The following is a 24,743-nucleotide window of genomic DNA, read 5'->3' as shown; positions in this document are numbered from 1 at the left end:
CTTTCCTTTCCTTCTTCTGGACTTGTCCTACATGGCTGCAGCAGATGACACAGAGGGCCATCTGTCACATCTTACCCACAGCGGCCAGCCTATTCTCTACTCCACGGAAATCTTCTTCTTCCTTTGTCTAATGATGAACACCCCTCCCTGAATGCAAGCTCTTTGTTAATTTTCCTTCAGCTATGTGTTTGTGTGTCCTGTTGGCATTTTGCCCTCAGGGACAGGCAGGCCCCTGGGTTTTGGGTTTCTATATAGGTCCCTCTGGCCACTCCAGGATGCTTCACCTCTTCCTACACGGGAAGCCCATGGTTGAATTATATTTTATTCTTCTTGAAACCCATGTTAGTCAGCTCCCTGTTCTACAACAAAATACCTGAGGTGATCATCTTGGTATGGGAAAGGATTTGCCTCTGCTCACTGTCTCACTGGGTTTGCCTCTGCTCACTGTCTCACTGGGTTTGCCTCTGCTCATGGCCTCCTTGGTTTCATTCTCAATTTTTGGCCCATTGCTTTTGGGTCTGTGATGAGGCACCACGTAATGGTGGAAGTACGTGGCTGAAGATGCTATTAACCTTGTGGGGCAGCAGAGAAGGGGTTGCAGTCCTAATACACCTCCAAGGGCCTGACTCTATTAGTCCAGCTTCTTCGTACCTGCTCTACCTCCTAAAGGTCCCATCACCTCCCAGCAGTGCTGTGGGCTGGGAGCCATGCCATCTACATGTGGATTTTCAGGAGGCAGCAGGCTGAGCACCTTGTATTTACCTTCATAGGCTGCTAGGACCCTTGACTCTGAGGAGCTGTCATTTCCATTTGCGCAGAACCTCGTCATTGCTTCTATATATAACAGGGCGACAGTGGAACGAAAAAAAATCTGTTCCTAAATTAACCAGGCAGTGAGTACTTGCCAAAGAGTACTGAATGAAGTCACTGGGTCATTATAAAAAAGGCCCATTATTTGCTAACAAATGCTGATTTCTTTCCAAAGTATTGTTACAACAATGTAAGCCAATTTGTATTAATTTTAGCTGCTACTAGTTAAAATTAATTGAATACCAACCAAGAGCTGATCATGTTCTCAAGATCCTCTGAGGACTTGTGCATAATGAAAAATACACTTTAATTAAAAATCTCTAAGTGGAAAGTGTGCAGTTCAGGAAAAGTGGCTTCCACAGGCTTCCTGCCTCGCTTTGCATGCTCGCTGGGGAGTGCAGCTTCTCCCCTTTGCTTGCGTGCTGGGGAGTATAGCTTCTCAGATATTTGACATGCTGGTCATTACCACAGGTGACAAAGTACTCCCTGTCCTGTGCCACCAAATCCTATCCCATCTTCTTTCCTGTGTTCACAGGTTGTATACGATGGATGGGCATATTTTGGACAACTCAAAGGATCTGCAAGACAATTCTTTTTATGTTGCTGCAGGACTGGAGACTTTCAAAGCCATTCCTTACTGGAAGTCCCCACGGGTCCCCAGTGAGGTCCAGCAGTGAGTATAACTTTTACCTGTCCTTTAAATTAAAAAATTATCTGTCTATCCATCCATCCAACATGCATCATATGTATGTATGTATGTATGTATGTATGTATGTATGTATCTATCTATCTATCTATCTATCTATCATCTGCCTACCTATCTATACTTATATATTCTCTCTCTTCTTCCCTCTCTCCCTCCTTACATAAGTGCACACACATATAATTTAAACCTGGCATTTCTAAAGTCAGGCATGGAGTAATATACAGTCCTTGAGAGCGCAGAGTCTACACAGGGGATACAGACAGCCCAGGGAAGTGCCTGAGAATGGTGTCAGAGAGGCATGTCTAGAGTGTAAGCAGCTGCTGGTGAAGACCCAGTGCCCATGAGTTAGGAGAGGGCATGGAAGCATGCAACATGACCAATCAGACTAGACACATCTGGTGGGTGGGGACAGGCAGGTTTGAATCTCAGTTCTGCCACTGATCAGCTCTGAGGGGTGGAGTGTCTTGGTTCCTTGCAGAGAAGCCAGCAGGTTCTTGCTTCACTGGGTAATGGTGAGAGTTACATGAACACGTGATAGCTATGTGAATAATCCATGCCTTGGAAAGCATCAAAACTGTTAAAATGACTGGCTCCCCTCTGGGCTGAGCTCCCAAAGTCGTCAAAGAGTGGGACAAGCGAGAACATAAGCAAAGAGGTCAAGGCCATGATGGGGACACCCACTGGAACAGATGACCTGAGCTAATGGGAGCCCACCAACTCTGGCAGGACAGGGAAGGAACCAGCATAGGACCAAACTAGACCTTTTGAATGTGGATGACAGCTGTATGGCTGGGGCAGATTTCAGGGCCACTGGCAGTGGGACCAGGATTTATCCTTACTGCTTATATTGGCTTTTTGGAACTCATTCTCTTTGGAGGGATACCAAGGCCCTAGATATGGTAGGGAGGGCCTTGGTCCTTCCTCAGAACAATGTGCCTTACCCTGAGGAGTGGATGGGGGGTATAGGGGAAAGGTGAAGGGAACTGAGAGGAGGGAGGAAGTGGGAATTGGGATTGGTATGTAAAATGAAAAAAGATAGTTTTTTTTTAATAAAATAAGAAAAAAAATGTGTGGCTCCCTCCAGCACCCTAAACACTGTTTCCATGCTACCCTGGGACAGGCATCTCCCTAATAAATCTCTGACTTTCAAAGACCTCCTGGCCTTTGAAATGACCACCTAGGAGATGGCTCTGGTCATCGGCTAGATCTTATGTAGAGAGTAGGACCTTTTCTAGGTCAAGGATGCTCCTGTAGTTTATAGAGACAGGGTAAGTCTGGGCTGAGCTTGAATGTACTAACTGCCTGTCTTTGCCTTTCAGGAGGTTTGGGGGTAATGAAAAATACACACAAACAAAGAAGAAAGTAAGTTCTGAAAGACAACTAGCCACTGTTATTGGTTCTGATGTCTCCTGGTCTCTGATGGCCCTTGGTAGCAAATAGCTTTGAGGTCACTGGGAGGAGACAGACAAACCCTTGAGAGAGGGAGGAGAAGGACAGAGCTTTCTGTGGAGCTAAGAGCCTAGAACAAGGGGGCATGCAGAGATGTTCATGGCATGGCATGGCAGTCTCTACATCCGGACCACATGTGCTCAGATCTGCACTCTGTGGGACTGAGCACGGATAATCTTTTAAGTTCGAAATTTGTCTTTTAAAACATATTTCTAGTACAAAGCGTAAGTTTTTGGGAATTCAGTGAGCCTTTCACAAGCACAGTATAGAGCTTTGGGCTCATCTACTGTCCGTGTTGAACTGAGCACACTACAGGGTGCTGGAATGTTGCTCCCAACACCAGTTCTGCTGAGGCCTTGCTTTCTGTACTTACGACACAACTCTGGCTTATGCAATACTCTTTAAAACCAGCAGGGACATTTTATTTGGTCCTTTGTCTGAAGTGAACGTTTATACATTTGGCTGAATTTGCCTCCAAATACTTGAACTAAAATGCATAAAAAGAAAAAAATATTATTTGCAGGATGAAGATAGCTAATGATCGGGTTGGGGACATTAAGAACCTTAAGTTTTATGAGGACCATTTTGCCATTGTCTACAGATAGTATAAAGATTGTAAAAATTAAATACCGGTTCCCCTTACTTATCTGTGGCATGGTTAAATTTTTGTGCTTCTGAGCAGCAGCTTTTGGTAGGCTTCAAAGTTTGTCCCAAAGGATGAGGAGTCCCTTTGTGCCATAACACCCAATCCCACCCTAGGCTGGAAAGCCAAATGACCTCCCCAGCAGTGGATTGGGGAAGGAAGTGCAGAATATCCCCTTTACCTCCTTCAGAAGGGGACAGGAGTGGTGAGACCCTTCGAGGCTTCTTGGGCTCCTGGGTTTCCTGCCCTTGTCCATCCCAAGGACCAAGGACTCAAGGAGGAGTCTACTCCTGACATCTTTTGTTCTTAATCTGCATATTAGGTGGAGCACAAAAGCAAAGAACCTCTAAAAAGTGACAGCATACCACCTAAAAGCCAGGACTCTGTTTATTATGCCAAAGAGAAAAAGAAGACACCCCCAGGACCCTTAGTTCAAAGCGGTGCAGGTAATGGGGCAGTTCCTCTCCTACAGGCTGTGAAAAGTGTTCTCTCCCTCCCTCCCTCCCTCTCTCTCTCTCTCTCTCTCTGTATGTTTGCATATGTAGTATGTATGGTGTGTGTAGTGTCTTTGTGTACATTGTGTGTGTGTGGTGTATGCGTGTACAGTTTACGTATGTTTGATGTATGGTATATGTATGTATAGATGTATGGGATGTGTGGTATATGTATATGTATAATGTGTATATGTATGGGATGTGTGGTATATGTACATGTATAGTATGTATACGTATGGGATGTGTGGTCTATGTATATGTACAACATGTATATGTATGGGATGTGTGGTATATGTATAGTGTATATATGTTTGATGTGTGTGGTATGTAACATGGAAGGTCCTGTTTGTTGTTGGGGTTTTTGTTCTGCCGGCTTCCCCACAACTGTTTAGCCCCAAAGAAAATCACACATAGGTCTCCATAAATTATAAGCTGATTGGCCCATTAGCTCTAGCCTCTCACTGGCTAACTCTCACATCTTAATTAACCCATTTTTCTTATCTATGTTAGTCATGTGGCTCAGTACCCTTTTCAGTGGGGCAGATCACATCCTGCTGCTTTGGTGATCTGGGCAGGAGTGGGAGGAATCAACTTCCTCCTTCCCAGAATTCTCTTGTTCTCATTGCAGCATTTCTACTTTCTGTGTGGTTTTCCCACCTATACTTCCTGTCTGGCCAATCAACGTTTATTTAAAACATGATTGACAGAATACAGACAATTCTCTCACACCAGTGGTGTATGCGTATATATGGTGTGCATATGTAGGAGGTGTGTGGTATATGTATAGTGTGGATATGTATGACTTGTAAGGTGTATGTGTAACATAGTGTGTATATTACGGTGTGTGTCTCAGACAAAGCTTATTCCGCAACGTGCGTTCAGTTGTGGGGCAGGAGTAGGCTGCAACAAGAGCAGTAACATTTCAAAGCTGAGGGCAGGGGAAACTCTTAAACACGTCATATCTAAAGTAAATTCCATGTTCGCATGCATATGAGGACTACATATATTCCTGCTGTAAGAACAGATATCAATAGAGCCTGACTTTAGAAGGGAACCGCAAACATAGCGGCCATCTAGCTTGTTCCTGTGAACCCTTAGCAGAGAGAGTCAGTCATACCTGACTGTAAAGTGAAACGATTAAAATGGCTCTCGCCATGCCTACTCTCGTTCTTACTGCTGTGCTGTCCTCTCTGTCAGGCGCTTTCGGGTGTTTATGTCTAACGATGCTCTTCCTGAGGTGTGTCTCGCTTTTCAGTCTGACAAACCGGGGAAAGGACTAGGTGCAGTGTCTAGTAATGCTGCAGATAGGAAGCAGGTGGGAGAAGTCCCGCCCACTCTGTCCTACAGACAGGAAGCAGGAAGGAGAAGTCCGGCCCACACTGTCCTAAAGACAGGAAGCAGGTGGGAGAAGACCCTCTTGCGCTGCTCTGCTGCTCTTTAGCATCTGGGCAGTGTGGGAAACCTCTGGACGTAGAGATTGTTCAAGTTTTCAAGAGTCCAGGATTTTCATGGAGATAGAAACTCACAGACACTGTGAAAATTGGGGCCCACTGAGCTGAGGCCTCTATAGAAGCAAGAACAAAAAAAGAGAGATGGAGAAAAAGGGAGAGAGGGGAGAGAGGGAGAGTGGGGAGAGTGGAGAGAGATGGAGGAGAGAGAGAGAAGAAAGAGAGAGAGAGAGGGGAGAGAGAGAAGAGAGGAGGAGAAAGAGAAAGAGGGAGAGAGGGGAGAGGAGGGGATTGGGGGAGAGATGGGTATGCAGATAATGCAGGGACCCTGTCTGGGCTTCTCTCTGTCTGATGGTCTAGGAAGCTGGTTTGCAGAGATTGTCTGTTATTTTCCCTTAGAGGGTGATGTGTATAAAGCCCAGACTGCGGATAAGGAGGCCCAGGAATCACTAGAAGCACTGGAGGTCAGGGAGGATCCAGAGGTGAAGGTGGAGGTGCCGGTTGACCAGGTGAGTCGCAAGGGCTGGGACTGTCTTGACTCAGCTGTGTCCGCCCCTACTTCTCCTATCCCCCTCTTCAGCAGCCTCATTCCCAAGTTCTCCCTGGCCTCTAGAAGGTTCTGTTAGCTAATTGCTGTCATATCATTCACCAGGGCAATATCATCAGCTGGGTCCTGCCCAGTTCATTCATCTGTGCTTGGAGGGAAGTGTGAGGATTAAGAAAGAGATAGATAAAAGACAATTGATAAAGTCAGGAGGGCATCTAGTAAATCGTGAGATTTGCTCTGTGTTTACTTCTCATAGGCTTTATATATCCCACTCCAAAGAGAAGGGGAAAGGCAAGAGGCTTCTTTACCAAGACACAAAGAACAAAGTAATTACCTTCTCAATGTCGGAAGCATCAAGTAACCACACCCTAGGACAAAATATCCTGTTAGTAGCCACACCTTGGGTCAAACCTGTCATCTAACCTTGAAGGAGTGAGAATAGGTGTGAACTCTCTGACCTTTAGTCAAGGTGGAACAGATCCACCTCTGTGGGCTCCCACAACTTACCGTAAGTCCTTAAGAGTCTCCATGCCAGACATTTTTATATCTGTATATATTTATATCCAAATGGAAGGAGCCATTTGGATAACTGTCACCTGTGTGACAACAGTATATCATTGTTTGGTTATTGTCACCTGTGAGGCAGTAGTATATCATTGTTTGGTTACTGCCACCTGTGTGGCAATAGTATATCATTGGTTACTGTCACCTGCGTGGCAAGAGCATATCACTATTTGGTTACTGTCTCTGCTTCTGTCTAAATTGTAAAGGTCACAGAGTGGGGGTGGGCAGTCTGCTTTGCTCGGAGTTGACACTCTAGTGCCTATTAGGGCTCCCGGCATGCACACTACTGTAACTGGGAAACTGTAACTGGAGGTTTCTTTCCCGCCCACCAGTTCCCGGATATCCTCTCTGAGGCTTAAAATTAATTAATATTGATTATAAACTGTTTGGCTAATGGATCAGGCTTATTACTAACTAACCTTTACATCTGAAATATAACACATTTATATTAATATATGTATTGCCACGTGGCTGTGGCTTTCCCTCACATCTTGATTTTCTGGTGACTGCTAATGTCTCCCTGACTCTTCTTTGTCCCTGTATCTCTGTTTGGAGTTCTCGCCTGGCTGTATTCTGCTTGGCTATTCACCAAATAAGTTTCTGTATTAACCAATGTTAATAAAACATATTCATATCATATAAAGAGACATCCTGCACCACACTGCCTTTCAGGTATCACTGTTACTGTTTCTTCCCCCCTCCCCTCCTCTCCTCTTCCCCATCTCTCCCCTCCCCTCCTGTCCCCTCTAAGCTGTACATTTCATATTTTCATATGGCAGTAACCATGCCATAGCCTGGATGTTCTTCTAATTTGAAATTACCAAATAACTTAGCCAGTTAGTTTTGATTTCAGCCACACTCAAATTTTAACACCTAGTCAGAAAGCAGACAGATTCTGTGAGTGGCCTGTAGTCCTATTGCCTGTAGGCAGTGATTCTCAACCTGTGTGCTGTGACCCCTTTGAGAGTTGAATAACCCTTTCACAGAGGTTGCATATCTGATATTCTGCATATCAGATATTTTTATATTATGATTCATAACAGTAGCATGATTACAGTTATAAAGTGGCAACAAAAGAAGTTGGAAGTCACCACAACATGAGGAACAGTATTAAAGGGTCACAGTTTTAGGAGGGTTGAAAACCACTGCCTATATGGTCTTTGTTCCACTCTGGAACCTCGTTAGCAAAGCTTTCATTATCTGAGTTCTCCTATGATGTGGGAGTCCCCTCTGTATGCTGTGACTGCCATTGATTAATAAAAAAACTTCTTCGGGCCTATAGCAGAGCTATAGGGGAACAGAGCTAGGTGGAAAAAACTAAACTGAATGCTGGGAGAAAGAAGACAGAGTCAGGAGAGATGCCAAGTAGCTGCTGCCAGGGACAGATGAGTCAGAACCTTGCTGATAATCACAGCCACGTGGCAATACACAGATTAATAGACATGGGTTAAATTAAGATGTAAGAGCTAGCCAATAAGAAGCTAGAGCTAATAGGCTAAGCAGTGATTTAATTAATACAGTTTCTGTGTGGTTATTTTGAGTTTGGGTCGGGAATGAACAAGCAGGCTCCTACAACACTCCTGATGCTCTGGTTTTTCAAACTCCTTTCATAATGTCCCATGAAGCCTTTCTTACAATGTTCTAGGGCTACTCTAGCCTGTAGCTTCAGATCGTCCTCATTTCCCCCACAAATTAGTGGCCTGTAGAAGGAGCTGCAGGCTGTGTTCCTGCCCAGCTCCCGCACTGCTAGTTTTACACCTGAAATAATTACACACAAATTGTATTCTTTTAAACACTGCCTGGCCCATTAGCTTCAGCCTCTTATTGGCTAATTCTCACATCTTGCTTTAACCCATATTTAGTAATCTGTGTAGCACCATGAGGTGGTTGCTTACCGGGAAAGATCTTTGTTTTTTTATTTTTTTTATTAAATTATATAATTTTTACAAATTTTCACCTCCTCCTCCCATTTCCCTTTCCCTCCCCTCATTTCCACTCCCCCTCCCACTCCAGTCCAAGGAGCAGTCAGGGTTCCCTGCCCTGTGGGAAGTTCAAGGTCCTCCCACTTCCATCCAGGTCTAGGAAGGTGAGCATCCAAACAGACTAGGTTCCTACAAAGCCACTACATGCAGTAGAATCAAAACCCAGTGCCATTGTCCTCGGCTTCTCAGTCAGCCCTCCTTGTCAGCAACGTTCAGAGAGACCGGTTTGATCACATGCTCTATCAGTCCCAGTCCAGTTGGCCTTGGTGAGTTCCCATTAGATCAGTCCCATTGTCTCAGTGAGTGGACGCACCCCTCGTGGTCCTGACTTCCTTGGTCATGTTCTCCCTCCTTCTGCTCCTCATTTAGACCTTGGCAGCTCAGTCCAGTTCTCCAATGTGGGTCTCTGTCTCTATCTCCATCCATTGCCAGATGAAGGTTCTATGGTGATATGCAAGATATTCATCAGTGTGGCTATAGTATAGGGCAAGTTCAGGTGCCCTCTCCTCAGCTGCTCAAGGAGCAAGCTGGGGACATCTCCTTGGACACTTGGGAACCCATCTAGAGTCCAGTCTCTTGCCAACCCTCAAATGGCTCCCTTAATCAAGATATATACTTTCCTGCTCCCATATCCACTCTTCTTCCATCCCAACTGTCCCATTCCCCCAAGCTCTCCCCATACTCCCCTTCTCACTTTTCTCTCCCCTTCTCCCCTTAACCCCATCCTACCCCCACCCCAAGCTCTCAGTTTTGCCCAGCGATCTTGTCTATTTCCAATTTTCAGAAGGATAAATATATGTTTTTCTTTGGGTTCACCTTATTATTTAGCTTCTCTAGGATCACAAATTATAGGCTCAATGTCCTTTGTTTATGGATAGAATCCACTAATGAGTGATGAGTACATACCATATTCATCTCTTTGGGTCTGGGTTACCTCACTCAGTAAAGTGTTTTCTATTTCCATCCATTTGCATGCAAAATTCAAGATGTCATTGTTTTTTACCGCTGAATAGTACTCTAATGCATAAATATCCCACTTTCTTTATCCATTTTTCCATTGAGGGGCATCTAGGTTGTTTCCAGGTTCTGGCTATTACAAATAATGCTGCTATTAACATAGTTGAAAAAATGATTTTGTAGTATGATAGGGCATCTCTTGGGTATATTCCCAGGAGTGGTATTGCTGGATCCTGGGGTAGGTTGATCCCAAATTTCCCGAGAAACCACCACACTGATTTCCAAAGTGGTTGCACAAGTTTGCATTCCCACCAGCAATGGATGAGTGTTCCCCTTACTCCACATCCTCTCCAGCAAAGGCTATCATTGGTGTTTTTGATTTTAGCCATTCTGACAGGTGTAAGATTAGGTATCTCAAAGTTGTTTTGATTTGCATTTCCCTGATAGCTAAGGAGGTTGAGCATGACCTTAAGTATCTTTTGGCCATTTGAACTTCTTCAGTTGAGAATTCTCTGTTCAGATCAGTACCCGTTTTTTAATTGGGTTAATTAGCATTTTTTTTTTGTATTTTCGAGACAGGGTTTCTCTGCAGCTTTTTTAGAGCCTGTCCTGGACCTAGCTCTTGTAGACCAGGCTGGCCTCGAACTCACAGAGATCCGCCTGCCTCTGCCTCCCGAGTGCTGGGATTAAAGGCGTGCGCAAAAAGTCTAGTTTCTTGAGTTCTTTATATATTTTGGAGATCAGATCTTTGTCTGTTGCGGGGTTGGTGAAGATCTTTTCCCAATCAGTAGCTTGTCTTTTTGTCTTAATGACAGTGTCCTTTGCTTTACAGAAGCTTCTCAGTTTTAGGAGGTCCCATTTATTCAATGTTGCCCTTATTGTCTGTGCTATTGGGGTTATACATAGGAAGTGGTCTCCTGTGCCCATCTGTTGTAGACTATTTCCCACTTTCTCTTCTATCAGGTTCAGTGTGTTCAGATTGATATTGAGATCTTTAATCCTTCTGGACTTGAGTATTGTGCATGGTGATAGATATGGATCTATTTTCATTCTTCTACAGGTTGACATCCAGTTCTGCTAAAACCATTTGTTGAAGATGCTTTCTTTCTTCCATTGTGTACTTATGGCTCCTTTGTAAAAAATCAGGTGTTCATAGGTTTGTGAGTTAATATCCGGGTCTTCCATACAATTCCATTGGTCGACTTCTCTGTTTTTATGCCAGTACCAATCTGTTTTCATTACTGTAGCTCAGTAATAGAGTTTGAAGTCAGGGATGGTAATGCCTCCAGAAGTTCCTTTATTGTATAAGATTGTTTTGTCTATTCTGTTTTTTTCCAAATAATGTTGATTATTCTTCTCTCAAGGTCTGTGAAGAATTTTGTTGGGATTTTAATGGGGATTGCATTGAATTTATAGATTGCCTTTGGTAGAATTGCCATTTTTACTATGTTGATCCTACCCATCCAAGAGCATGGGAGCTCTTTCCATTTTCTGGTGTCCTCTTCAGTTTCTTTCTTCAATGCCTTAAAGTTCTTGTGAAATAGATCTTTCACTTATTTGGTTAGAGTTACCCCAAGATACTTTATGCTATTTGTGGCTATTGTAAAAGGTGAAGTTTCTCTGAATTCCCTCTCTGCTTCTCTGTTCTTTGTGTATAGGAGGGCTACTGATTTTTTTGAGTTGATCTTGTAACCTGCTACTTCACTGAAGTTATTTATCAGCTGTAGGAGTTCTTTGGTAGAGGTTTGGGGGTCACTAATATACACTATCATATCATCTGCAAATAACAAAAGTTTGACTTCTTGCTTTCCGATTTGAATCCCCTTGATCTCCTGATTATAGCCTTGTTGCTATTGCTAGAATTTCAAAAACTATGTTGAAGAGATATGGTGAAAGTGGACAGCCTTGTCTTGTTCCTGAATTTATTGGAATGGCTTTGAGTTTCTTTCCATTTAATTTTATATTAGCTGTTGGCTTGCTATATATTGCTTTTATTATATTTATGTATGATCCTTGTATCCCTAACCTCTTCAAAACCTTTATCATAAAGGGGTGTTGAATTTTGTCAAATGCTATTTCAGCATCTAATGAAATGATCATATTGTTTTTTCTTTCAGTTTATTTATATGATGGATTACATTGATAGATTTTCGTATGTCGAACCAGCCCTGCATCTCAGGGATGAAGCCTACTTGATCATATTGGATAATTTTTCTAATGTGTTCTTGGATTCTGTTTGCCAGAATTTTATTGAGAATTTTTGCATCGATGTTCATGAGTGAGATGGTCTGTAGTTCTCTTTCTTGGTTGGGTCTTTTGTAGATTTGGAATCAGGGTGACTGTAGCTTCATAAAAGGAGTTTGGCAATGACTCTTCTGATTGTATTATGTGAAACACATTAAGTAGTATAGGTATCAGCTCTTCTTGGAAGTGCTGATAAAATTCTGCATTAAAACCAGCAGGTCCTGGGTTTTTTTTTTTTTTTTTTTTTTTTTTTTGGTTGGGAGGTTTTTTTTTTTTTTTTTTTTTTTTTTGACATCTTCTATTTCCTCACGACCACGACTTACAGGTCTATTTAACTTGTTCACCTGGTCTTGATTTAATTTTGGTAAATGGTACTTATCTAAAAACAAGTCCATTTCTTTGACATTTTCCAGCTTTGTGGCATATAAACTTTTGTAGTAAGACCTAATGATTCTCTGAATTTCCTCAGTGTCTGTTGTTATGTCCCCCTTTTCATTTCTGATCTTGTTAATTTGCTTGTTCTCTCTCTGCCTTTTGATTAGTTTGGATAAATGTTTGTCAATCTTGTTGTTTCTCGAAGAACCAGCTCTTTGTTTCATTGATTCATTGGATTGTTTTCTGTGTTTCTATTTTGTTGATTTTAGCCCTCGGTTTGATTATTTCCAATCTTCTACTCCTCCTGGGAGAGTCTCCTTTTTTTTCTAGAGGTTTCAGCTGTGCTGTTAAGTCTCCAATGTGAGCTTTCTCTGTTTTTTTAATGTGGACACTTAGAGCTGTGAACTTTCCTCTTAGCACTGCTTTTATAGTGTCCCAAAGGTTTGAGTATGTTGTGTCTTTATTTTTGTTGAATTCAAGGAAGACTTTAATTTCTTTCTTAATTTCTTCCCTGACCCAGGGGTGGTTCAGTAGATGACTGTTCAGCTTCCAAGAGTTTGTAGGCTTTCTGGGGGGTAGAATTATTGTTAAATTCTAGCTTTATTCCATGGTGATCCAATAAGACACAGGTGGTTACTAATATTTTTTTTGTATCTGTGGAAGTTTGCTTTGTTACCGAGTATGTGGTCAATTTTCGAGAAGGTTCCATGAGCTACAGAGAACAAGGTATATTCTTTCCTATTTGGGTGGAATGTTCTATTGATGTCTGTTAAGTCCATTTGATTCATTACCTCCATTAATTCTCTTATTTCTCTGTTAGGTTTCTGTCTGATCTGTCCATTGGTGAGAGAGGAGTGTTGAAGTCTCTTACTATTAGCGTGTGTGGTTTGATGGCTGCCCTGAGTTCTAGTAATGTTTCTTTTACATAAGTGGGTGCTTTTATATTAGAGGCATAAATATTCAGGATTGAGACTTCATCCTGATGAATTGTTCCTGTTATGAGTATAAAATGTCCCTTTCCATTCTGATTGATTTCAGTTTGAAGTCAATTTTGTTAGAAATTAGTATGGCCACACCTTCTTGTTTCTTAGGTCCATTTGCTTGATACACCTTTTCCCAGCCCTTTACTCTAAGTAGGCATCTGTCTTTGTGGTTGAGGTGTGTTTCTTGTAAACAGCAGAATGTTGGATCCTGTTTTCGCATCCAATCTCTTAGCCTGTGCCTTTTTATAGGTGAATTGAGTCCATTTATATTAAGTGATATTAATGACCAGTGGTTATTAACTCCGGTTATTTATTTTTTATTTTTTATTTTTGCTAGTAGAATGTGTGTGTTTCCCTTCTTTGAGTTGTGCTGGTGAAGGGTCGCTAGATGTCTGAGTTATTGTGGGCATTGTTGGAATCCTTGTTTTCCTTCTATTACTTTCTGTAAGGCTGGATTTGTGGCTACATATTGTTTAAATTTGTTTTTATCCTGTAATATTTTGTTTTCTCCATTGGTAGTGAATGAAAGCTTGGCTGGGTATAGTCATCTGGGCTTGAATCCATGGTCTCTTAGTTTCTGTAGTACATCTGTCCAGGACCTTCTGGCTTTTGTGGTTTCTATAGAGAAGTCAGGTGTAAGTTGGATAGGTTTACCTTTATAAGTAACTTGATCTTTTTCCTTTGCAGGTTTTAATATTTTTTCTTTATTCTGTATGTTTTATGTTTTGATTATTATATGGTGAGGGGATATTTTTGGTCTAGTCTATTCGGTGTTCTGTATTTTTCTTGAACCTTCATAGGAATATCTTTCTTTAGGTTCAGAAAATTTTCTTCTATAATTTTATTAAATATATTTTCTGGGCCTTTGAGTTGTAATTCTTCTCCTTCTTCTACTCCTATTATTCTTAGGTTTGGTCTAATGTGCAAAAACAATCCCATACCAGTTAGTATTTAAAGGGGTATTTATTTTTTGGGGTAAAACTCATGAAACACCGTCAGGAAAGGAGCCTAGTCGCTGGAGCAGGAGCCGGACGGGCCAAGGCTTGCTGCTCTTTTGTAAAGATTAATAGACCACACCTCAGTGGGCTGGTATTTCAGCAGCTATTGGCTGAAGGAGCAGAAGGCGCTCCCGCAACACAATAGGCTTGTATTTCAGCGGCTATTGGCTGAAGAAGCGGAAGGTCCTCCCGCAGCACCTCCCCCTTTTGTTTAAGTAAGAGCATTCTAAACCTACTACAAAATTATATACAATAAGAACAAATATCCTATCCTAACTAGCCCAAGTCTTGCATAATAAATAACTTGGACAAGTCATGAGAGGAAAGTTGCTACATTTACCTAGTCTTCAACCCCATAGAAGATCCGAGAAGGGAAATAATGTTACCTGAGTAATTAGGAAGTGCAATCAAACAACTTCCAAAACATGCAACAAATCACAGAGACAACTGGCTACTTGGGCAATCACCCAAACTCATGTTTTCAGCATTGAAGCAACCAACTTTGACTAAAGCCTAGAATAACTGACAGATTATTTTTAACAGGCAAGAGTTTTTTTCAAAACCGTCTTACCCTGTCTTGGCAAGATTTGACAGTTTTGCTTATCCATTTCTGGATTTTAACAGGCAAGAGATTTTTCAAAACCATCTTACCCTGTCTTAGTAAGGTTTGACAGTTCTGTTTATCCATTCCGGATACTGTGTATTTTGTCAGTAGTTTAGGTATGGGCAGTTCCTTGCCCAGAGGCTGGTTTTGTCAAGAAGAAGACAAGCTCCAAGTGGAGTGTCTTTGGTGCTCAACAATCTCTTGGGAATAGGTCGGTGTTGCCAGGAGTGATTGTGTCTCTCTACCACAGAACTCTAAGATTAAATTAAATACCATTTTCTACAGCACTTCGAAGAGGTTGAAGACTATTTATATAAAATATAATCTCTATGTATCTAAAGAACCTGATCAGTCTAACTATAAATATGACAGACAGATGATTATTGATCTACAATTCTTAATACCTATCTAACTTAAAGACTAAGAGAATAAACTAGTGTGCAATAAATGAGGACAATGACCTCCAAATGTAAACAATGACTATCAATACATAAACAATATATAAGTATCTTAATCAGAGGTATAAATGTACACTGTAATATGGTATACATATATCAATACAATATATATATATATATATATATCAATACATAAAAATGTTTTAAACAGAGATAGAAGCATGCATGCATACAATATTCAATATAATTTAACTTTGTATCCATATACAAAAATCTATACCAATGTAATTATCTATAAACAATACCTCACAAATACCATTATTATCTATCCAATTTTCCCTTTTTTTGTATTTAAAGGGGTATTTAATTTTTGGGGTAAAACTCATGAAACACCATCAGGAAAGGAGCCTAGTCGCTGGAGCAGGAGCCGGAACCAAGCGCTGGAACCAAGAGAGTGGGCAAAGGCTTGCCGCTCTTTTTTTAAAAGATAAATAGACCACGCCTCAGTGGGTTGGTATTTCAGCAGCTATTGGCTGAAGGAGTGGAAGGCGCTCCTGCAGCACAGTGGGCTCGTACTTCAGCGGCTATTGGCTATTGGCTGAAGGAGCGGAAGGTCCTCCTGCAGCATTGGTCTTTTTATTGTGTCCCAGATTTCCTGAATGTTTTGTGATGAGAATTTGTTGGATTTGCTGTTTTCTTTGATCAGTGCATTTATTTTTCTCTATGGCGTCTTCAGAAACTGAGATTCTTTTTTCTATCTCTTGTATTCTGTTGGTTATGCTTGTTTCTGTAGTCTCTATTCGTTTACCTAGATTTTCCATATCCAGCCAGCCCTCGGTTTGTGTTTTCTTCATTGCCTCCATTTCAGTTTTCAAGTCTTGCACTGTTTCCATTATAAGTTTGATTGTTTTTTCTTGGTTTCCTAGGGTATCATTTACGGATTTACTCATTTCTTCAAACTTTTTGTTATTCTTCTCATCCATTTCTTTAAGGGAGTTTTTCACCTCCTGTTTAAAGGACTCTATCAGTTTCATAAAGCCAGTTTTTTCTACTACTTCTGGATTAGGGTGTTCAAGTCCTCCTGTTGTAAGTTCACTGGGTTCTGGTGTTTTCATGTTGTTTTTTAGATTGTTGGAGGAATTCTTGCATTGGCGCCTGCCCATCTCTTCCTTCAAATGCTCCCCGATGGATCTTCTGGTACAGGATCAGGTCCCCTTGCTGGTCAGGGAGCTTGCAGACAAAAGGCCTACCTTGCTGCAGGCAGGCTGTTGAAATAAAGGAACTCTGGCCCAGTTGCACTTACCACCCTGTCCCAGCTCCCAAACAGGCAGAGCTGGGGGATCTGAAGAAGGGAGGAAGAAGGGAGGGTTTGCCTAGGTGCAAGCTGGGATGGGATAGGAAGAGAGAGGCAGTAGCCAGTGAGAGTAGCCCCTGCACAGAATGACCAGGAAGTATCCCAGGAAAGATCTTAACCTGTGTCCATCTCAGAGAGGAGAGCTATGGCGTCTGCCTGACTCAGCTTTCTTCCTCCCAGAATTCTGTTTGGTCTACTCTGCCTATCTAAGTTCTGCCCTATCAAAAAGCCAAGGCAGTTTCTTTATTAACCAATGAAATTAACATAGACAGAAGACCCACCTACATCAGTGGCCTATGAATCACACGGTAAGGTTTGCCACAGCAATGGCCTGACTGTTTGGTGCTATTTTTCTGTACTAGTAGCATCTCTCACAGCTGTGAGTAAGAAGGCAACAGGAACAATTTAATCAAACCATCTTTGCTGGGATGCATAATGATGGACCATGAGGTGGCTGTCACATCTTATCTGCAGTCAGAAGATATGTGCTTTGGCCATCACATTTAGCCACCATTGTAAAGATGTTATCTTAGGGTTGTTGTGATAAACACCATGACCAAAAGCAAGCTGGGGAGGAGAGAATTTATTTGACCTATTTTTCTTCATTTTAGCCCATCATTGAAGGAAGTCAGGACAGGGACTCAAACAGGGCAGAACCTAGAAGCAGGAGTTGATGCAGAGGCCATGGAGGGGTGCTGCTTACTGGCTTGCTCCTCATGGCTTGTTCAGCTGCTTCCTTATAAAACCCAGGAGCACCAGCCCTGCGATGGCACCACTCACCATGGGCTGGGCCCTCCTCTATCAACTGCTAATTAAGAAAATGGCCTACAGCTGGATCTTACGGAGGCGTTTTCTCAGTTGAGGTTCCCTTCTTTCAGATGACTCTTGTGTCATGTTGACATAAAGCTATCCAGCACAGATGTCAAGTGATGAGTAATGACATTGTCCCATGGATACAATTATATATTGTCTATGTAACTATGTTTCTACAGTTGCAGGCTCTGGTTAGTCTAGGACAGGAACCTTTGACTCCTTCTTTGGAGAAATGGTCTTGAATTTAATCTGTGCATAGTAAGTTATATTTTAAAAGATAGGAATTTGTGCAATTCCTAGATGAGGAAGTCCTCTGGTGAGGCCTGGGAAGGGTGGACTGACGGAAAATGTCAAGGACTGAACCTGGTACCTTGATATGTGTACCTGGGTCTAAGTCATTTATAATGAGCCGAGGTGTGCTAGCACCTGTTTCTGGAGGTTGAGAAGTTCAGCATCGAGACAAATTAGCGAGAGACTTCCTACTTTGTCATCACACGGTGGAAGGCAAGGGTAAGAGGGAGACAGTGTAACCACTCTAACACCACAGCAGCTTGAGCCAGGATGCTTACCACCTCCCAGAACTGTTATGAGGGCGACTATCCACCAGGGAGGTGTGTGTGTAGGATGAGCACTGATGTCACTGCAGTTCAAAGAGCCACAGCAAAAGGCCAGTCTTTGCTTAGACACCAACACAACACATCCTGACTACCCCTCCTGGGCTTATCAATCCCCTGTCCCCCAGACAGCCAGGAAAAGTCACTGACTAAGGAAGACTGAGATGATGGGTCTCATAAAGTGAAGGACAGTGCAGGCTCATGTTCCCTGCAGATTGCCTAATTAAAGGACATGTATTGGAGCTTTAGGGCTCTGGGGTTTCTAGGTGTGTAGAGCAGCTCGGAGGAAGCTAAGAAAGCCCCCGCAAGTATTTGCTTTAATGAACAGATCAAAGCGTAGAGTATCCATGATGCCTGCAGAGACCTCGGTCAGATGGAAGGTTCTAGAAGCAGCACGTTCGGCTCATTGGGTGTGGTGAATATTCCTCTTCCCTCATCACCCTTCCTGCTCTCCCCAGCACACTGTCTTTGGTCTCACCCACTGGTTCCGTGGATGGTCTCCTCAGCACACTGTCTCTGGTCTCAGGCTCGCTGGTTCCGTGGGTGGCCTTAGTTGTGTGGTCTGTACTGAGGTTAGAGTGCTGTTGGGGAGAACAGAGTCTCTCTCATTTCAGTAGTGAGACGTTTCTGAGGAACCCTTAAAAGACCTCTTTTGGGCTTCTCTTCTAGTCCTTCTCATAGCCAGGCAGAGGCACCTGAGCCTTGACATTCAGTTGTGGTTCACTTCTGGATTCCCTGAGAATTATGATGGACACTTAAAAACTAATTGCAGTTCAGTTTGTAAACAAAGAACAAGGTTGAAAATGGCTCTGAGGTAGGCAGCTGCCATGTTAGGCCATGTTAGTTCATTAGTGTTTATCTGTGCTCACGCACTCTTTTACACGACAGGGAGGATGTCTGTCCTTCTGAGGCTTCTTCCCCTGGCTTTAAATGGGTACTGACCGCTAAGAGACTCGCAGGAACTGGGTGCTTTAGGTTAATAAGGCGCTGTATCCCCCACCCCCACATCCAATTTCCCTTACCCTTGGGATCCACCTCTCTGAAGTGTCGAAGTTGTAGACGAGCATGGATGTCCTGGGAATTCTCATTGATCTTAATAAAAACCTGGAGTCAGATATTAGGGGTGAAAGCTGAGAGATCGGAGGAGCAGAGCAGCCAGCCACTAGAGTTCTTGTCTCTATACAGTCCTCAGAATGGAGGGGGCAAGATCCTGTCTCCACAAATCCTCAGACTGAATGGTGTATCCTGTCTTCCTCTGCCTTCTATTCCTCTCTCCGCCCAGCCATATCCCTTCCTGTCTCCACCTCCCTAGGGCTGGGATTAAAGGCATGCAACTCCAAAGCACTGCGATTAAAGGTGTGAGCCATCATCATCCAGCTGTTTCTCTTTTAGACTGGATCAATCTTGTGTAGCCCCCAGGCTGGCCTTGAAATCACTGAGATCTGTCTGCCTCTGCCTCCCGAGTGCTGGGATTAAAGGTGTGCACCACCACTGCCTGGTCTCTATGGCTAACTAGTGGCTTAGCTCCATACTCTGATCTTCAGGCAAGCTTTTCTTGTTAAAGCACAAACAAAATATCACCACACATGGACCCTGCTTTGGCCTCACTGCAGGGGCAACACCTGCCTCTCCAGCAGGTGCACAGCTGGCTTTTCCAGAGAGTGGCTTCTCTTACCTTTGTTCTTTCCCCCGTCACTTCATCTGGCTTCTGCTGCTGGTTGCTATGCGTGAACTCCCATCCACACTCCGTCTGCTTAGCAGCTCTCCACACAGTGACCTTCGCTTCCATCTGGTAGCTCCAGCTACTCGTTTCCCTCAGAATATCTTCTTTTCCCAGCAAGCATCTTGCTGAACCAGCTGAACCGGTGCTTGATTTTCTTTCCTCTATGGTCACTTCTTTCTAGGGTTTAGTGAAGGGTCTGGGCTGAGGCTCCTTTTCTCATTTGGAATCTATATTGTCCCCTACATGTTAGGAAAAGTCTGAATCGCACATCTTTGGAGTCCTACAGTCCTCTCACAAATTATTGCTGACTTTGTGTCTGCCATCAGCCATCCTGAGGGTGAGAACACAATTAGAATTTCTACTCCCATATCCCATGTCCCCAAACATTGACCCCTGCCTGTCTCAGGGTATGTATGATACTCTGACTCATCCAGAATTAAGAGGCATTCCCAAGACTAGCCTTCCAACTGTTCCATATCCAGATTGTACCATTGTTTCCCACTGGACGTGCCCAGAGCCAATCACTGTCTCCCGAGATCAGCACTTCATGATATCTCATGGCCGGGTCTTTGCATACCTCCCACTCTCTGTTCCAGGAGTGCCATCTGAGAGCGCTGTGCTTCACCTATAGCAAGCTTTGCAGCACTGTCCTGGCTGCTGGCATGCACTTCCAGTTCCTTTTTTGCTTATTAGTATCCTCCATCCTTTTCATGTTAAGTTAAACATCGCTGGAGGCAGGCAGTCTCTCACCGGCTTCCCCTCTATGCTAAGCGCCGGTTTGTCCCCCTCTGTCCTGTGTGTCTTTGTCGCAGCTGTAGCTCCGTATTCAAGCACTGACAGTTTAATGAGTGTTCATCATCAACAAACAACTCCAGCTTCTTGAGGATGTTTCTGTTTGCTATCAAGATCTCTGGCATCTCCGACAGAGTGTGATGCAAAGTGGCAGGTGTTTTCTCTATGTTTATTGGATGGTGATGGTCGTCACATCAGCTACCCTTTGAAATGTTTTTTTTTTTTAAATGTAGTTTGAGCAGTCCTTAAATATAGAATTAAGATTACTTTTTTATGAGATTGTAGGAATGTAACACCCATGCCACCCTGATGAGATTGAGACATTGGACACATGCTTTTGGTCCTGGCCATCCAGCTAGCTTACACCCAAAATAATCACACAGAAATTGTATTAATTAAATCACTGCCTGGCCCATTATCCCTAGCCTCTTATTGGCTAACTCTTACATCTTGATTAGCCCATTTCTATTAAATCTGTGTATCACCACGTGACTGTGGCTTACTGGCAAGGTTCTAACCTACGTCCATCTCAGGCAGGAGATTCATGGCGTCTCAACTCTGCCCTTCTTCCCAGCATTCTGTTCTCTTTCCCATGCGTATCTAAGTTCTGCCCTATCAAAAGGCCAAGGCAGTTTCTTTATTCAACCAATGAAAGCAACACAAATACAGAAGGACCTCCTACACCAGACACAAGCCTGTATGCCTGTACAGCCACACAGCTCCTCTCTAGCCTGGTTGGGGTCAGCTGACTGCAGCTGCTGGGTCCCCAGGACTCTTTGCTAAGGGTACATCTTTACCTATTGCTAGTTCGTTACCATTTTAGCTCATGTGTGCGATGTGCCCTACTTTCCCCTGCCCGTGGTAGTGGCTTTGACTCAGCCTCCACATTGCCATCTCTCCTTTGGGATCAGGACAGCAGAGGGGACCTTCCCCCAGTGGGTGTCTTGTGTGGTACTATGAATGAGCAGGGTTCTGGCTAGCCTCTGAGGACATATGGTACACATGTGTAGCTCCATGTAGCCCTGTCTCAGCAGATGCAGTATTAAAATGCAAGTGGCCCAGTGACAGAATCTGCTCAACTCTCCCTGAGTGGGGAGCTTCGGGACACTGGTTTAGTTGGGTCACTACCTCTCTCTGACACAGCAGGCCCTGAGACCCGGGAAGGACAAGAAAGCTGAGTGAGAGTACTCTGTTCTGAAGGGCTGAGGACAGCCAGACTGCAGGGGGTGCCTATGGAGCAGAGAACAGCCCTTTGACTGCGGTCCCCATGTGTCCGCCAAGAGTTATGAAGGAACTACTGTTTGCTAACCAGTGGTACCTGGCATGGCTATGAAATTTTAAATGAATAATTATAAGTATTTATTGATGTATTTGTGTTCATGTGGGGGGGGTGTGTACTTGACACATCATGAATGCAATGGTCAGCAGATATCCTGAGTATTGTCATTGTTCATGTCATCTGTGAAGTGTTTCTTCTGGGCCCCAGGCCAGTTGACTCAGGAACTTGTGGGGGAGACTCCTGCCTCTTTCCCATCTCACAGTAGGAGCAGTTGGATTACAGACGTGCACATGGGTGTCCAGGTTTCGTGTGGGTTATGGGCATCTAAGCTCAGGTCTTCCGACTTCAGCGGCAAGTGCTTTTACTCATGGGGCTATCTCCCTAGACCCCTATTCATTTAATTTGGAGACTGGGACTTGCTAAGTTAACCTTAACTTTTTCTGTAGCCTAGGCTATCCTCAACCTCATGATCTTCCTGCCTTGGCCTCTTAAGTTCTGGAATTACACCACCATGCCCTGCTCCTAGCATTTTTCTTCTTTTTTCTTTTCTTTTTTTGGTTTTTCGAGACAGGGTTTCTCTGCAGCTTTTTTTAGAGCCTGTCCTGGAACTAGCTCTTGTAGACCAGGCTGGCCTCAAACTCACAGAGATCCGCCTGCCTCTGCCTCCCGAGTGCTGGGATTAAAGGCGTGCGCCACCACCGCCCGGCCCTAGCATTTTTCTTTACATGAAAAAAAATTTATAGAGATTCTCTCTAAAGATTTCTCCAATTTCTTGGTGGAACTAAAGGTAAAAAATGTAGCAAACAGTTATGTTTTAGGAAAAAGTTAATCTCTTCCCTTCCAGTTCTGTCTGTAGAACTGGTCTAGAATCGCACACTGGTTTGTGTGCTCTCTGCTTTTTTAGAGGAGTTTGGCCCTGACTATGACTCAACTTAACACTGCATTTTCTCCCCAGGTACCAGCCGAAATGGTTAAAGAAATTGATGAGGTAGGCGGCAACAGCCCTGACCTGGAAAGTGGTGTGGTGAGTGGATTTTGTTTTCCTTATGGTGGCAGGGGTCCAAGCCACCTTCTGTGATAGACTGGGCAGAACTCAGGGTTGATGGTAAGGGATCCGGGACCACAGGCTGGTCCCAGATCATAGATGCGTTTCAGCGTGGAAGCGCAGTGTATGTTAGAAAGTCACGTGGGCAATGTAGTCACCCATGCACCTATCTTAATTGTTCTTCACTGCACTTCACAACACGGTCGTATAAGCGTTCTTCTGGCAGGTTTTAGTGTGCAGACAGGTCGGGGTGGTGACGTACAGCCGCTTCTGTGCAGGTAGCGTCCTGTAATGAGACAGCCATCCCGTACCCACCAATGGGTGCTGAGTCCGTAACCCCTCTCCGGGAGGTCAGGCTTTGCATAGCTGCCTGTGGACGACAGCTCAGTCTGTGCAGCATACGGGGCTGTAGCTTTCTGCTTGTTTTTTTTTTTTTTTTATTCCTGTCCAGATTTTTTGGAAACATCATCTGGGGAGGCAGTGTGTTCCAGGATCTCTTGAGTCCAGGTGGTGACTGGTCTACTTAAGATGTGTACATTGGGAAAGTAAAATATACTTTCCATATAGGATCATGTCACTAAGAAATGGATGGTTTGGTTTGTTTTTAATATTATTTTTTTCTCTAAGTGTTTTTCAAAGTAGTTGGTTTCAGACACTTGATCAGCCTGAGGGGAGAGTGAGATCTTGTCCCAGTCAGGCTGTTCCAACACAGTGCCTTCCACGACTGCAAACAAACACAGACTTCAGGGACAATCAGGGACAATGAGTGGGTGCTGAAGGTGCCCTATGCTCCCTGGCTCTTCACTCAGCTTGGCAAGTGGCCTTTGAAGGAAGGCGAAGGATCCACAGGACATTTGTTAGGTTTTATAAACACGCCAGAGCAGCTTGGGATTCTCACCTTCGCGGAGTCCATCCTTCCTCTGTCTACAACCCTGAAGGATTGGGTTTGGGGGTGGCTTTTAGTGAGAGGTGGTTACTATGAGTGGTCAGTAGAACGGGGATACTTTCAAATGAACTTTAATTTCTCGGCTATTACAGAGTAAGGCTGTTCTGGGAATGGGACCAATAATGAAGGATGAGGATGAGGATAAAGGATGAATGATGATGCTCTAGAGCATCAAAGGGTAAGGGTGAAAGCCCTGCTTGTTCCCACAGGGATGTAAGGAGACAGGAGATGGTGCTGTTGGGTTCAAGGCAGGGCTGCACACACATTTTGAAAGCTCTCTGCATAGGTTCTTGGTACCAAGTTTGCCCTGTTGTGCTGACTCCCTGTGGAAATGTACACAAGCCCCTAGGAGGGGTCTCATGTATCGGTAACTTGGAACTAGCCTATGGCAGATTTAATTTTAAAGAATGACTCAAAACATCCCCTTGAAGGTGAACAATACTGTTGGATTTTCTGCAGACCTAAGTGCTCATCTTTAGAGAGCTTGGCCAAGACCTAAGCTTTGGGATGGAAGGTGGCAGAGAGCAGCCATTCCTACTGTTACTAAGCACTTGGATGGTGATGTGGGCAGTGCATGGCAGGAGGGAACATGCTGGGTACCCTGAGTTCTCTAATTACTCTGTGTGAGCCACGCAATGGTGCTGACCTGTCGCAGGCTCACATTGATGCCCTAAGGCATATATGATGAGAGAAAGGGAAAACTTGTTGGAAAACACAATTCGTCAACACTTCAAAATTTCACAGTCTGAAATAAATGGATGGGACTCTGAATTTCAACCCAGATTCACACCAAAGTCTGAGTATTTATTCCCTGCAGCGAGCCAAACCAGCTATCTGTTTTTCTTCTCAGAATAGATATCTGCTGTCAGGTTTCTCAGAGGCAGGGCAGCATCAACTGCTTGGTGCTAGGTCTGAGGACATCCCGTTCTTCCAAGTCTGCACCCTCTCTCTTTGCTTCCCAGCATGTCCTTCACA

At 43.7% G+C, this 24,743-nt stretch overlaps 1 protein-coding gene across 1 annotated transcript in view; it reads left to right on the top strand.

Annotated features, from left to right (window-relative positions):
* Dcdc2c (doublecortin domain containing 2C) overlaps positions 1-23,336 on the top strand; it is a 47,845-nt gene extending 24,509 nt beyond the window's left edge. Inside the window, exons 5-10 of the mRNA XM_038320781.1 lie at positions 1,346-1,483; positions 2,836-2,878; positions 3,931-4,054; positions 5,950-6,059; positions 22,733-22,801; positions 23,274-23,336. Coding sequence (XP_038176709.1) covers positions 1,346-1,483; positions 2,836-2,878; positions 3,931-4,054; positions 5,950-6,059; positions 22,733-22,801; positions 23,274-23,336 — 547 coding nt within the window. The remainder of the gene's footprint in view (positions 1-1,345; positions 1,484-2,835; positions 2,879-3,930; positions 4,055-5,949; positions 6,060-22,732; positions 22,802-23,273) is intronic.
* The last annotated feature ends 1,407 nt before the right edge of the window (positions 23,337-24,743 follow it).

Source organism: Arvicola amphibius, chromosome 2 (genome assembly GCF_903992535.2).
Source record: "Arvicola amphibius chromosome 2, mArvAmp1.2, whole genome shotgun sequence".
NCBI classification, from domain to species: Eukaryota; Metazoa; Chordata; class Mammalia; order Rodentia; family Cricetidae; genus Arvicola; species Arvicola amphibius.
Note: the sequence above shows the minus strand (reverse complement) of the source record. Positions and strands in the feature narration are given on the sequence as shown.